This window comes from Aptenodytes forsteri, unplaced genomic scaffold (assembly GCF_000699145.1).
Source record: "Aptenodytes forsteri isolate BGI_AS27 unplaced genomic scaffold, ASM69914v1 Scaffold4, whole genome shotgun sequence".
NCBI lineage: Eukaryota > Metazoa > Chordata > Aves > Sphenisciformes > Spheniscidae > Aptenodytes > Aptenodytes forsteri.
In genome coordinates this window covers 1,799,136-1,814,233 of record NW_008795442.1, presented here as the reverse complement: position 1 = coordinate 1,814,233, position 15,098 = coordinate 1,799,136, and the positions used below count along the sequence as shown (strand labels likewise).

The window sequence follows — 15,098 nt, the reverse complement described above, 5'->3', positions numbered from 1 at the left end:
AAATGCTACAGTACTTACTCAAGGCAATTCAAAGTACACCATGAGTAAAATCAAAGCTTCTTCTATTGCTCACATAAAAACTCAAAACCAAATCATGACAAAAAAGCAAGGCATAAATATTTCCTATTATACCTGAAGAGTAGCCAGGACAAGTTGCCACGATGTACCAAGAACGGCTCCGTGGCAGTGAGCTAAGTTGAGTAATGTCCTCATACACTGGATATTTTTTGAAGTCAGCTAAAAAAAAAACAACAACAACAAAAAAAAACCCACACAATTTTTGTTATTCTACAATAATAGTGTTTCTAGGAAACTTGCAATTTTTTACTAAATAGCTTAAAGATTACATTTTGTTTGCACTGCTGCAATGTATCTTTTTTAGAGAAATAGTTCAGTATCTCTCCTTCTTCTCAGTCTTATCTTGCTGGGGTTGAATATGATTTGATCACTGCCCTCTCCTCCCAGTTTCACATTATTATCAAAGACACAAGTTCAAGTACTCCAGCTTTAAGTGCATCTTCTCCACAAAATCACAGTCTATCTTAAAAAAAACCATGTAAGTGAACCTTCACACACAGAGGCACATAACAGAGCTGAGACCTAGAGGTTTTCAAATGGAATGGATGGGAGCTGCTGAGCTAAGAGTCAGATAAAAAACAAAAGTAAGTCTTCTTTACAGTTAGAGAACTTCGCTGTCCGGGGCTGTTCCAAATTAAAAGCTTAGGATAATATTTCAGATAAAGAGCATTCTTACAAATAATGGTTATCTGTTGCCTATTTTTGAGACACATTGAGATTCTATGCAGAAAGAAGCAGTTAAGCAGGATGAGATCACTTACAAGTTGTACTTACCATTACTGTTCCCTGTGGCTGAAGAGCTAATGGTTGCCCTACTGCTACAACCTGCTGATGAGACTCGCTTGAGGGACTGATCATTTGAACATTCTGTCCCTGAATGGAATATGCTAGAGGAAAATTGAAAAGAAAAAAATCTAAATTTAAAATCCAGTACATACTTGTAGTAACAACCACCTTCTGGCAAACACACTCCAGAAAATTTTTTCACAGTATTAGCTTTAAGGTAGCTCACTTTGAGACCTTTAGTTATATTTAGATTATGTCATTGGCTTACGGAGTTAAAGGAACCAGTAATTACTCCCTGTCACTAACTATTAGATATTGCTTGCAATGCATTAATACATTTTATGTCGACTCTGAAATATATGCGCTAAGATATGAGCATTAGACTATGTCTCAACTCAGTTATCTGTGGTAATTGTGTGTAAATGGTATCACTGTGTGCTTCCATTGTACTAGTGCACTCAGAAAATGAAGGTGTCATAAATGCAATGATGTGATGTTTTTCCAGTACAGGACTTCAGGACACCCATTTTATAACTCACCTGTAAAAAGAAGAGTAACCTATATAAAATAACTCAAGTTCACTGCTTCATTTCCATAGAGATTCGTGTAGCTCAGTCACGCGTACTGCTTCACAGACTTACAATCTAATAATACACTTAGCTTGTGGGCTGGAGTAAAGGTGCTGGTCCTTGTTCCCAGAGTAAGGTATTTTTTTTTTTAATATTAAGAGGTCTAATGTTAGATCCATCTGCATATTCTCCAGGTAAGTTGCATTTCTCGGTACATAGTAATTCATTTTCAAAATTAGAAACAGAGTACATCCTCAACTGGCATATCCCATGAATTACAACATTCTCTCAGGATGTGGGAAGTATTAATTCAACTTCTTTTAAGTTGAACAGAGCCCAGAACTTACGATCTTCCATTTACGCAGTAAGTACTACCATCACTAGACAACTGTAGAAAAGACTGTAGTACACCACAAATGCAGGATGTTCTAGCCAGCTCTTAAGTATCTGAGATGCCCAGAGACCTTTTCAGAATTTGAATGCCTTAATTACATATCCTAACAGATCTTTAGGATGATAGACAGATCTCCTTAGAATATGAACTTCTGACATGTGCTAAGCATTCAGGAAGTTTTAGGTTGACTAGAATGATACCCAGCAGATGCTGCAAGCCTAACCAGTTCTGGAAAGCAGGTGGTCTAGATCCTGTCTGAGGATTCTAACGTAATTTAGTATAGCCAAATACTACAGTTGCACGTCTTTGCAATCACATCCTGAGAAAATCTGGGTTTGGAGGACAATACATGGAAACACAATTATGGAAAACCTATAGACTTACATTTGCTGGACAGAGCTGCAGTTGTGCTGTTTAATACAGTAAGGGCATAGTGAGGAGGCAAGGATCCTTTGCAAATGGCAGTGATAAAGGCATCTCTGGATGTTACAAGACCCAGTCTTCCACAAAGTGCAGCCATGGTCAATTCTGCTTTTAGAATATTTTCAGTGGCAGCTTCATCAGTACTGAAAAAGTACACATTGTTTAGTAAGCATTAATCCACGGCACAGAAGTAGGCAGCTAACCAAAACTGAAAGCAATGAGAACATATACTTTAAACCTGTCAACACTATAAATACTGAAAAGCAAGCATAACCAATCAACAAAATTCTTCAGAACCATTTCCTATAAAATCAGTCTTTAGTTCTGAATGACTTGGGCAAAGGAGACTATGAGGAGGTATTTAACAGTAATTTCAGAAAATGGTGTTTGATAACAAAAGACTCTTTGAAAGAGACAATTAAGTTACCAAAGTTATTGCCTAGTAAACAGCTTTTCCACTTCAAAGACTGCGTAGTACTAACAAGTACTGAGACATTATTTAGTCTCTAATCAACAGTAATCAATCAGGACATGGGTAGAATCACTTCAATCTGTTGAAACATTCAGTCAAAGTAAAATGGAATAAAAATAATTTAAAGTTTAAATGCAAGCTTTTGAAAATGTAATTAATTGTTCTATATTGAAATACATTAAAGGTTGATGCTAGACTTCTGGAGACTTCTGTGTCGTTTAGTCTTAACAGATCCTCACTCAGTCTAGCCATCACTAACTCACAAACCTGTCTGCTCAGGTGCCATGAACAGCCCGCTCTCATACAACTGTCAACTTGACCGGTATCAAAAGTCAGTTCAAAATATAGCTGGGAATGTCATCTTTGAAAAATCAAGACAAATGAAAGACCAAATACCTTGCATCAAGTAGGAGGGATAAAGCAGCCAGAAGACCACACCAACAAGCGTTCACCATTTCTTCCCAGACAGCTCTGCTAACTTGAAAGAAATACATATAACTTGTTTATAGCAGAAACACAATATTTTACTTAATAACTTTCAGTTATATCACAAACAAAATGCTTCCCACTGCATCTTTTAAAGTGTGTCTGTGTAAACGTACATATAAAACCACGCTTGTGTATAGACAAACACACTCACACCAGTACCATTTAAACAGTCGCATTTAAAGTAACGTTGCTAAAGTAAAAAATGTCACCAAGGCAATGCTTATTCTAAATTACACAAAAAAAAAACAAACTTACAAAGGTATATATAACTATTTTTAATCTTTGTCTGTAAAAATAAACATTCAGAAGTGCATAAATGTGGGGCAAGAAACTCACTGAAATTTTGCAGTGAAGGAAAAACACTCTCCCGTGGTATTTATAATTCTCCATATTTTTTTCATTTCTTTAATAGGGGGGAAAAAAACCCAGGTCTAACAGACCTACAATCTGCCCGTACCGTTTCCACGCCTCCCTCCCTCTCCCACGCCCTGCCATGCCCCTGGGCTCAGCCGGCGTTGGCTGCAGCACCACGGAGAGCTCCACATCCCCGAGGCCGCGGGCGGTGCTCGGCACAAACCCCTTTCCTCTCCCTCCTGCTGCGTCGATGCCTCGGTACAAACTTCAGCACTACAGTCTCAGCCTCCTGGTAGACAAGCCGAGAGCCATGTCTTTCTGGACGTACATATACAGACTCCTCATATGTTGCACAAATACAAGCCTCAGTTCCTATTACTTCTGCTTTTAAAGAAGTTCTTCCCTAACTACTTCCACCTTATTTAAAATCTCTCCATTAAAACACCTTTTAGTCTTGTTACTGGAAATACATTTTTCTTTTAATGTGGTCCTAACTGCCACATTTCTTTCAGTCAGGTAGTCTCTTGTGACCTTGGATCTCAGTGTTACGCAGAATTAAGGAGACAGGAAAGCAGAATAGTAGTTCTGGAGAACAGAATGCCTGTTATCTCTCCCTCACATCCCACGTACATACATGTGGAAGTATTAATGCACCGTAAGGAGTCTATGGCTAAGGTGCTATAGGGCAGAAGGAGTACATCAAGTATTTTTTTTAGAAACTATTGCTGTTCTGTTACAAAAAAATACCAAAAACCCACTTCATTAAAAGTTTTTATATACAATTTAGAAACAATAAATTTAAGCAACAAAGCCTGGACTATTTCAATCCTGCTTTATGTAAAATGTCTGTATTTTATATACCTAGTTCTTTCTCTGATTGGTCAGATACAGACTGCAAGTCTTGCTGCTCTGAAGACTGTGCTGGTAATGAAGTTGTCTCTGTTGCGGTTTGACTGACTGTTTCTGCCTCTCCCAACTCTCCTTCAATCATGGTAGTGATACCACGGACAAGATCCAGTAAACAGTGAAATGCCACAGACATGGCATAGCCTTCAGGAATCGTAGGTGGCTCTACTTTGTCCAGCATTTCCAAACTGAAAAGTTGAAAGCATGACAAGTAAGTGTGTAATGGTACCATTGTGATTAAAAACAATAATAAAAAACAAGATTCCAAAATGAATGTTAAGTACAAACAGACTCCAAATACCATCCTTCAAGATTTATAGCAACTCAAGAAAATAACCTTCTTGATTAAGTCATTAAGTAAAAGAGTAAATGAGTCAATAAATAGTAGATGAAAGGGTACAAACCCTGAGGACAGTATTTAGATCTGCAAATAAATATTTTAAAAAATTAATACATATAAGCAAGCATCACTGAATGAATTATTCTACTTTTATTATTTTACTTAAAGCCACTGGAGCAGAACCTATTCAGAAGAACAGAAGTACATAGGAACAACAGAGGAAATAGGTCAGAAAGTCGTGACAGTGTGAATATAGTTCTAACAAATTGAGAACAAGTCAGATGTTCCATTATCGTTATCTTTGAATCCACATGACCGGAAAAGCCTGTCATAGCTAGATAATATATGACAAAATATTCATCACCTACATGCATAGGTAAACAATGGAAGTTATTTGTACAAAGAGGAAATGCCTACATGATTCATTAATGAAAACCATGCAATTAAAAAACATCACTGTGCTGGAACTGCAGCCTCATTGCCACTTTGCTTCATATTTTACCTTAAGAGCACATACAGAACTCCTGAGTTACAAATCCAACAGGAAACAGGTTGTAGCTGCCACAGCAGCAGCATCTACACAAGGAGTGACGTCTGTTACAAAAACTATCTGCTACACCAACAACCACTATTTCATCATTTGCTCTACAAACTACTCTTAAAAAGGCTAGGTATTGCAGCTACAATATACCAAAGACAGTTTTATACTGTAGTGTCACCACTCTCTTCTGCACAAGGGATTCTCCTTCTCTCAAACATACACCACTTCAGTTATTACCTCTAATTTCCTGGAGATGGCTGCCCTAGATATCTGGGGGCATAGGCAGTATAGGTAAATCAAATGGTCAACATTTCACCCTCTATCTACAAATAAGTGTGTGTATATATATGGCTCTAATTAAAATTATTAATGGGTTTTATAGTTACAACGTATCTGTGAGGTAGAGGTCATGTACTTTCATACCTTCAAAGACGGGAAAGCAAACTACTGAATAAATGGAGTGAGTTGTTACAGTTACCTGGGAATAGCCATGAAAAATCTTGAATGGTCTTTGTCTATTCCTCTTAAAAACCACTGCCTTCCTCATATAAAGAAAAAGACAAGGCATAGTGGTCTGGGAAGAGTCAGGCCCACACTGGCAAAAAGACCTCTGCTAGCTCTGTTCACAGTTCATATATCCAATTAAATCATTGTGTAAAAGTATAAGATGTGGCCATTGTATGAAAATCTAATGGCAGCAGACTCAATGCTAGGATGTGACCCAAATCTACAGTTACAGTTCATCATCTCCTTACATGCAGGGACTACAGACAAAAGTACAAGATAGGAGAAAAACTGCTGACAAGACGTGCCAGTGACAATTCCATAATCTTACACAGAAGAAAAAAAGAATGCAAAAATTACTCAGAGGGAATCATGGAATCACTGGAGGGATCCAAAGGTAAGACACAAGCAAGTTCAGAGCAGCACAGGAGACTATGATCGTGGCTGCAATGTTCTTGAGCCAGTTAAGAATGGAAAGTAAGAAAAAAGAAAAGGAAGAAAAGCAGGAGGTTGTAGTAGCTGGCCAAAGCATGAACTAGCTTTCATCCACTTTTCTTAAAAATTTGCATTTCCCGAGAACAGTCAGGTAACCTAAAATAACATTCACGGCCACTGCCAGAACAAAAAGTCAAGTCAACACATACATGTTGAACTACTGAAATCTGAGGATGAATTTGTCCTTCTGCGTCTCAAAGGCAGATAAAGGAGTTTCTACCTTAAAAAAAGTATTGAGAACCAGGCTATTTGCTGATTTCACTGAGTATTAGTATGCCAAAACTTCATGGGCTGTACAAATAATTTCCAGTTCGGAAGAGACTGATCCTCAATGGTCATGACTAACATGAAAAAACTTCCACTATTTCAAAAGTAACATAGTATTTACTGCTCTAAACTGAGAACACAATCTCCATTATACAAAGTCATGACAAAATAATTGGTCATTCTAAGAAGCATTCACAGTCTAACCTTTGTATATAGGTATATCCTATTCAATAAAAACTGTAAATACAGTAAAGCTGGTGTAAGAAAGCTATTTTTCACTCCCACTGATGTCCTATTTGCTTAATGGCCCTAATGTTTGCCATTACACAACCCAGCAAAAGATATTCTAAAATTGTTATATACTGTAGCGAGGCCTAAAAGTGAAGAGTTAATACAGCAACAATATGGTAGGGAAAAAAAAATCCAACAGATGCTAAAGCCATAGGGGATATCTGGATGAGAATCCAGAGCATTCAGACAAAATAGCAAAAAATCAGGACACCTCACGGCACCAACAAAAAGAAAATCCATAATATACCTCAACGCCAGTGAAATGAAGACCTCAATATTCACTAATAAAAAAAAAAAATCCTTAAACCATCAAGTTGGAAATAAAAATACTTGTTATATACATTTTCAAAAAGATAGAGGTACTTACTAGGTAGCTTTAGCACTGCCTTGTACCGTTACATTCAGGATAGGTATCCAAGTACCTCTGTACTCAAAGGCAGGTAATACAGTTGCACCTCCTCCCATTCCAAGCACTCCCGGGTTAGTTTGTGCTGAGCCAGTATTCCCCGATGCATTGCTTCCTGTTCAGAAAAATGAAGTGATGAAATTAACCAATCTAATTTTAGTGATCAGCAAACATCCTTTTTCTACATTTAATTTTTGAGTTGAAATACATGGATTAATCTGAGATGCCCTGCTCGATAGTAAAAACCACCACCAACACAAAAACCTATTTTTGAGCTCTCTCTACTGTCTAAAACACGATCTTATGTGCAAAGCAATTAGTTTAAAAGGTACAGTTGATTGATGCCAACTGCCTTATTTTCAGTCAGAATAAAATGTTTCTGTGAAAGGTATAGCAGCATTCATAACATTCTGTGAACCAACTAAACTTACGCAGTCTCGGTAAAACAATATATATTTTAATGAAGAGTTAGACAGATATTTAAAAGTTAAAGATTATTTGAATAGTTGCATCTAGAACTCAGTAGCAAGAAAGAGAGGTTAATCATTCCAAGAACAAAGATCATCACAAACTTTAAAGATTTCAGAAATGCAAAAGCCACAAGAAGAAACTCAAAGAGAACTGCAATGTTTCAATCTGTTCCATGCCAAGGTAGAAGAAGAAAAACCACATCAGGGAAGAGCTGACAACGTGCCAACCAACACCTAGGAGGGAACAAATTTTGGTTCCAATTTAAGAAGCCAAAAAAAGCAGATAAAAGGACACGGGATTCCGTATATATACACTTCCTACATATAGAAGGAGGTCTATACTTACTAGGAGTAGGTACCACAAGTTCAGACTCTCTCTGTACAGACAATGGGGAGAGAAGGGCAGAATCCCCAAGAAGGCAACTCACAGCACCTAATACCTCAGTATAACAACTACCATTTTGGTGTGCTCACTTTTAATATGTAGAGAGACTAATTTAGGCAATATGAATACACACAGAAGCCTGTCTATACACTTTAACACAGTAAAGCTTAACAGACTGAAACAACAAAATCATACTGCTAGACAGAAATGGTTAACCAAATGCTGCCACTCACACACACACAGTGACACTGGTGTCATTTTCTGTGATCCCACCGAGCAGTCAGACATATACAACTATTTTTATATCAACATAACTCCTTAAAGTGGTAAAAAGGCTTACATTACACCAGTATAATAAAAGTGACACAAAACTTAGGCAGATGCAGCTTTCAACTTGAAATGAAACAGCTACCTTGTTGCAAAACTGAGGCTCTAAAGCCAGCTACAGGTGTGTAAGACAGCCTGCTACGACAGGACTATCGTTATGATCAGAAGACTTAGTTCGAAAATTAGGTTGCGCTGATCTGCTCTTTGCATGTTAGACATGGCCATAGGAGGAAAAGAGGCAGAAAGAGAAATGCATGAGAGAGACATGAGAAACACCCAGGCAGAAAGAAGAAGTGAAAAGGTAAAGGAGAAAACATACTGGAACAATAAGCCAGAGAAATAGCGACAGTACTAAGGGTATGGCCCTTCATGTGCTGTTTCACATGAAGGCAAAATTTAAGTTTTCAGGAGAATGAGTGTTTTAGAATGGCTTCTCCTATGTGCGTGTTATGCGACAAAAAGTACTTTTCTGATTTACCTTAAGTGGATTAAACTAACCCAGAAATAATACTAATAGAAGTGCTCTGTCAGCTTCCATACAGACAGCTATTAACACAAATTTCTTCACATTATCAGTGCTAACACCAACTTGGAATTAAGACTTCACGAGTGAACCTGGAAGGTGTGAGTCTAAAACCAGACTTTTTAATGTTGATTAATTTAATAGTAGATATGATAGATAATAATTATACTTTGATTATCTGTTTATTATCTCTTTTAAGAAGGCATGTCAAAAGACACCCTTAGAAATTATTTTTATGTTGTTGCTGAGGCCTCTGCTTCCAGAACCACGGGAAGAAGTAAAAAGCCTTAACTTGGACATAAACACCTGCAAAGGCGTTAACAGGAGGACCATTTCTTCTTACAGAAATAAAAATATACCTAGTGAAATGCCAAAACCCTTGCTGCAAGAAAAGACAATCAAGTTCAGTTTCAGTAAGTGACTGTTTTCAGCTTGCAGAAAAAGCAAAGATCATCTGTAAAAGACAGATCTTTCTTTCCAACCTCTTGGCTTCCTCAGTCCAGTTTTGTCCCTGAACATCCAGAAGAATTAGCTATTGCCTCCCAGGAGGAAGCAAACACACACTGTCTTACTACTTCAATTGCACACTGCCGTAAATCACATCCCCACACAAGGAGACAGAAATCAGACAAATTTGTTATAGTCAGAAATTAGAAATAATTCCCTCAGAATTTCCCTCAGAGAAGTTGTGAAGCAAGGAGCTTGGTCACTGTAGAAGCAGATACAAATGCAGGAGCACTGCTCTGCTGACTGGGGGCTACATCTTCCCACAATACAGGCAGATAAAACCACCCGTTGTACCAGACCTGAAAACACTAGTTTGTCTCAAGCTAGCTTTTCACCTCAATCAACACGGAAGTACAGAACTGTACCAAGCCAAATGTTTATACTGAATCAAATCAGAATTTATTATTACAAGAAAATGCTGGAAAATTAAAATGATAGTAAGGACAAGGCTTTACCAGTTTGGCTTGGTGTCGCTGATGTGTTCCCTGTGCTTGGTACAAGAAATAGTGACTGGATGAAGGACCCCAGCGCATTCACAATATCACGGAAAACTTTAGTGGAATGTTGCTTCATATCGTACGATTGACAAAAGGACCTGGAAAGTATTTTATAAAATATCATATAAAGTATTTGACAAATTAGGAACTAAAAGCATATTTTAACAGCAACTTCCTCCCCCCTCCAAACTGTACACTAAAAGCATGTTTTAACTGCAAATTATTTAGGTGAGTAATAAACTTTAGTTTTAGGTAAATGCTCCTTTGACACTGGTAAGACAGAGAGGGTTTGGAATACTCAAATAACTATAATTCAGCCCTTCCTGGATAATAAGCATTACCTAATGCTTTATAAAAAATTACCTTGAAGAGTTTATTGCATTTAAGTTTCTACATATTTATAATGTTTTAGGAAGCATTTTCCACCAAAGAAAAATAGAAAGATTTCTTAAATTTTATGAAAAAGTGAAACTCAATGTATTTAATACCTTAATAACTGAGGCTGCACACAAAGCCTGTGAATAGATTCTACTGCAACAGCTCTTAGCCACTGTGGTTTGTCAGCATCCAGAAACTTCACCAGCAATGACAGAAAGATTTCACATTCTGTTACCTAAAAGATATAGTTTATAGCCATTAAATTAAAAGAAAAAGCCTCCTACAAAATATTTTCTCAAAAAAAACTTGTTTCATCCTAGGTATCCTATCCCAGCAAGTTTTGCTCAGGATCTAAAAAAAAAAGCTTCAACAAGCATTTACTCAAAATTATATAAAAACATACCTAATAATTGTAATATTTTTGCCAAGCTAACACCACATATGCAATTGTATTGAAGGAGTTAAATTCCTCACAGACATTGCAGTAAAGTTCTTACATGTGCTACAGTAAACAAATGAAACTGAAAAAAAAAACTTTTTTAGCAAATACCTAAAATTCGGGAGGTAAGAACAGCTGAACATGTGGTTTTTTATGCACATTCTGTCAACAGCTTTGGCAGCACAAGTCAAAAGCCTCTTAGCAATTATTAACAAGGCACAGCAATCAACATTATCTAAAGCCAGGCAAACAACATAAGAAAATCAAAAGGTTCTCAAAACCTTAATTGAAAGACAGTCAAGTACAGAAAAGACAACAGCTAACCTACTCTGAGAATTTATACAAGCCCATGTTTAATAAAATCATACATGTAGAATACATACAAACAAATACACGTAAGAGGAAAAGGATACTTCGACTTTTCTTCCCTCAGTATATGTCAACAGTTCCCAAGAACTAGTTAATACTACTACTGATCACAGTACTGGCATATACATAGAAAAACAGAATTGCATGAAGAAAATTTGAATATATTCTTACCAGCAAACTGTAAAACTGCTTAATCAAAACAGAAACTACTCTCAGCAAACGCATACAGATGGGGAAGTATGGTTTTTCCACTGGTGCTGGGGAAGACGACGTGCTGGAACCTTGCCTGAATTTGATATTTGGGGAGAAGAGCTTTATAACAAGAGGGCATACCCTTTCTTTAAGAAGAAAACTGAACTCCTGATGCTGAAAAAGAAAACAGAACAAATTATAAGCAGATATTCTTTAATTGCTACCAGTAGCTCTGATTATGCATCTTATTTACATTTACTGTTACGATCAAGCACTCTGAAGTCATGTAAATCTTGGTATAAATTACACGCTCAGGAAACGAAAAGGAAGAACAGTAGACACCATTGTAAAGCTACCAAAAAGCATAATGAAATGACATGATCGGGTTCATACCATGCACCCCTCTTCTTGTATTTTGCAAATTGAAATAGGCTGCTAATACATAATTTATTATATATTTAGTTTTTTAATTTAGCTACCGTCTGCTAAAATGTGTTACTGTAGGATCATGGTGCATTTACAGGCAGTAGATCCACAGAATTCATAGTCATGATTCCTGCTGCTTTGCAAGTGGGGTGAAGTTAACGTTGTTGTAGAAATAACAATGCCGCAAACTAAGTTACAGAGCTGTCATAAATCATGCAAGACAAGAAAATGCATCTTTGGAGGAGATATAAATGGCAAAACAAAAAGTGAAACAGAGTACAACATGCTCTACAAAATGCACAAACACAAATAAAGCGTATGGAAATAGAAAAAAGTGGACAAAAAGCACACAGTACTTTTCTATCATAAAACCCCAACATGTAGAAGCTACAAGTCCTTTTGAAAAGCAGTACTCACGCTAAATTAAAGAGGAGTTAATGAAGTGTAAATTTTACTACACATGTGAACAAAAGTCTTCCTATTTTCCCTGGAAGATCTACTCACTTGTAAAAACACTTGTGGAAAGTCATTGAGGACTGACTCAAGAAGTTCCAGGCCAAATGTCCGGGTCATTTCGTTCATACCCACAAGCCAGTAGGGAGCATCAGCATTAACTAACTGACAAAGATCCTTAAAAAGAAATACAATAACAATTACGTTCTCTGCACAGTCCTGTACCGGCATAAGTTTTCTGAGTCTACAACAAAATCTACACTCTCTCCCTCCTTTGTAATGAGTAATTTTCCAATTTCAACATAATTTTTCCACAAATACTTCTTTTACATAAATTACTAAGCAAAAAACTTTTTAAAAGAAATTTTAAACTTTGCTGGTATCCTTGTAGCAATTGTGTTCATTCCTGCCCTCAAAAATATCTCAAGACCAGTGAATTTGCTAAGTCAAGAAAATTTTTATTGGTACGATGAATACAACTACTACTTTTCATTATATACTCGACATTAATATACAATACCAAACACAAGAAGCAAGACTGAACTATAGTAGCAGTGTTTGGCTCATGAAAAAAAGAATCTCGAATTTGATGCAGACATGCATGCTTATCTATTATTTAAGATTTATAGTAAAACATTTTTCTAGGCCACTTTGTCTTCATTTTCCAACCATCCCCTTGGAATACAGCGTATCATTGCCAAGTACAATAAATGCACGTAAGAAAGATGGGGGCTCTGGTTAAGGACCGGGTCAATAAGCTAACAGCAAATTTTTGAAATTTCTTACAGAGATGTAGAAGCACCCAATCATAACTGCAAATGTATAAATATATGCTCCCCAACTACCTGGAAAAGCATATATGCATCTTTTGCACATGGCTTCAGTGTACTGACAGATCTTCTGTTACTATTTCCTTGAACAGCAACTGGCTGGTCAATAGTATCTGTGTAAAAACAAAAACCAGTTTTGTGAACAAAGTAACTGTTGAAAATGAAGTATGCATTAAGTGTTCTTACAAAGAGATTCTAGGAGAGTGGCCAGGTAATTCTTTTGCAACTTATCACATCTACAAAAATAAACGTTAGATTGAATACCGAAGATCATCAATACCAAGCACTTCTTTCCAATAAATGTTCTCTTCAAAACTACTACTGCCACGTATTTCACACTCAGTAATCTAAGTTACCTTCATCTTAAATGACACCCTTACCTCAAATTCCTTCACAATACTAAGCTGAAGACCAGTTCTCACAGTTGAAAAAAACTACTGCCACGTATTTCACACTCAGTAATCTAAGTTACCTTCATCTTAAATGACACCCTTACCTCAAATTCCTTCACAATACTAAGCTGAAGACCAGTTCTCACAGCTTGAAAAAAAAAAAAATCTACGTTTTATATACTGGTGTGCTGACTTGGACTGACACAATGGCTAGGGATTTCACCTCCTTTGAATACAAGTAAATGTATAAAAACCAGTAAAAATGAATAATGCCTGTGATTTTTTTTTTCCATAATGTTTATGGACTTTTTACTACTTCTTTATCTGAAAAAAGATAAACATTTGATGTGTGTCCAAAAGACAGGTTAATACAAGCAAGCAGAGTAAGAAGTATGCCCACCTTTGTATCGTTCATCTTCAGCAACCACTCTCTCAAATACAACAGTAACTACCTGTCGCACTGTAGCTGCTGCAGTGTTATTTGTGATATTATCTTTTGTGAAGTGCAATCGAAAACAAAGTACAATTGCCTGAAAGAAAAAAACCCAAACATCACCTTACAACAATATATTTTCATCTTTTAGCTAAGAGTCAAGATAGCTGATTGAGGAATGCTTTCCACTACAGTTTGCCAAAAGGCTGCCTGAAAAAAAACTTGTTTTAATCATTTAAATTTGAAGAATCAGAATAAGTTTTATGGATTACCCTAGCCAAAAACCTCTTTAGTAATCCTCCCCAAAGGTAATCTAGAAATGGTATTAACTGAAGACATTATGATGTGCCAATAAAACTACAATCGTCATACAGAGAATACACAGTAATCAACCACATAAAACAACTTGTATGAATATTAATGTCAAAAGGACATTAGGATTATATGGTTAATCATAGAAAGGTCAGTCAACTCCAAAGCTAAAATGCCATTCCTCTCCTACATTAAATCACAATACTTTCACAACCATGTTGCCTCAACTGCTATTATTCCTCTCTAAGGTGCGTATTTTAATGTGTCATTGTGCTGGCAGTGACCTGAATACTGTTTCCCATTGGATTTTGTATTACCTCTAACACATAATTTAATACTTATTTTATAATGAATTTTGAAAGTTTACATCTGTATATGTAGTGAAACCTGTATTTCTTGTTCTTTTGTCCTTATTCTGTGTTCTTGCACTTGCATGAACCTCAACCACACCCGGCCATAGCACTACATGCTCTAAGCCATACAAGACTCAGAATTTTCTTTTGATTCTTTTTCTTGTAAATTATTTGTGGACTCTGCTCAGATGGTATCCCCATGTTAGTTTGAAGTTTTACAACACAATCATACACCTCTGGACTTTCACAAGACAGTGCATGATTCTGTAGGTTAATACAACAGCAGTGCCTGTATTAAGGGGCTTTTCAAGATGGTTTACCAGTAACTTTCTTAATTTAAATCAGTCAAGCTGAAACATGAATATGCAATATATGGCTGGCTCAAACTGATTTTCTTTAAGAACCTTTCAACATAGAAAAAAAAACCAAACCCAAAACAAACTTTCAGATATTTCTCAAAAGAATCTTGGGGGGGGGGGGGGGGGACAAACAAGTTT

The 15,098-nt window shown here is 36.6% G+C and overlaps 1 protein-coding gene across 2 annotated transcripts in view; it reads right to left on the bottom strand.

Moving 5' to 3' along the window:
* Positions 1–15,098, bottom strand: part of MON2 (MON2 homolog, regulator of endosome-to-Golgi trafficking) — a 59,584-nt gene that overhangs the window by 36,804 nt on the left and 7,682 nt on the right. For both annotated transcript variants that reach the window (XM_009281089.2, XM_009281090.2), the window contains exons 4-15: positions 13,904–14,033; positions 13,127–13,224; positions 12,333–12,458; positions 11,382–11,576; positions 10,513–10,637; positions 9,983–10,122; positions 7,277–7,430; positions 4,427–4,659; positions 3,119–3,200; positions 2,212–2,393; positions 853–965; positions 133–237 (exon numbers count right to left, since the gene is read on the bottom strand). In XM_009281089.2, the coding sequence (XP_009279364.1) occupies positions 133–237; positions 853–965; positions 2,212–2,393; positions 3,119–3,200; positions 4,427–4,659; positions 7,277–7,430; positions 9,983–10,122; positions 10,513–10,637; positions 11,382–11,576; positions 12,333–12,458; positions 13,127–13,224; positions 13,904–14,033 (1,683 nt within the window). The remainder of the gene's footprint in view (positions 1–132; positions 238–852; positions 966–2,211; positions 2,394–3,118; positions 3,201–4,426; positions 4,660–7,276; positions 7,431–9,982; positions 10,123–10,512; positions 10,638–11,381; positions 11,577–12,332; positions 12,459–13,126; positions 13,225–13,903; positions 14,034–15,098) is intronic.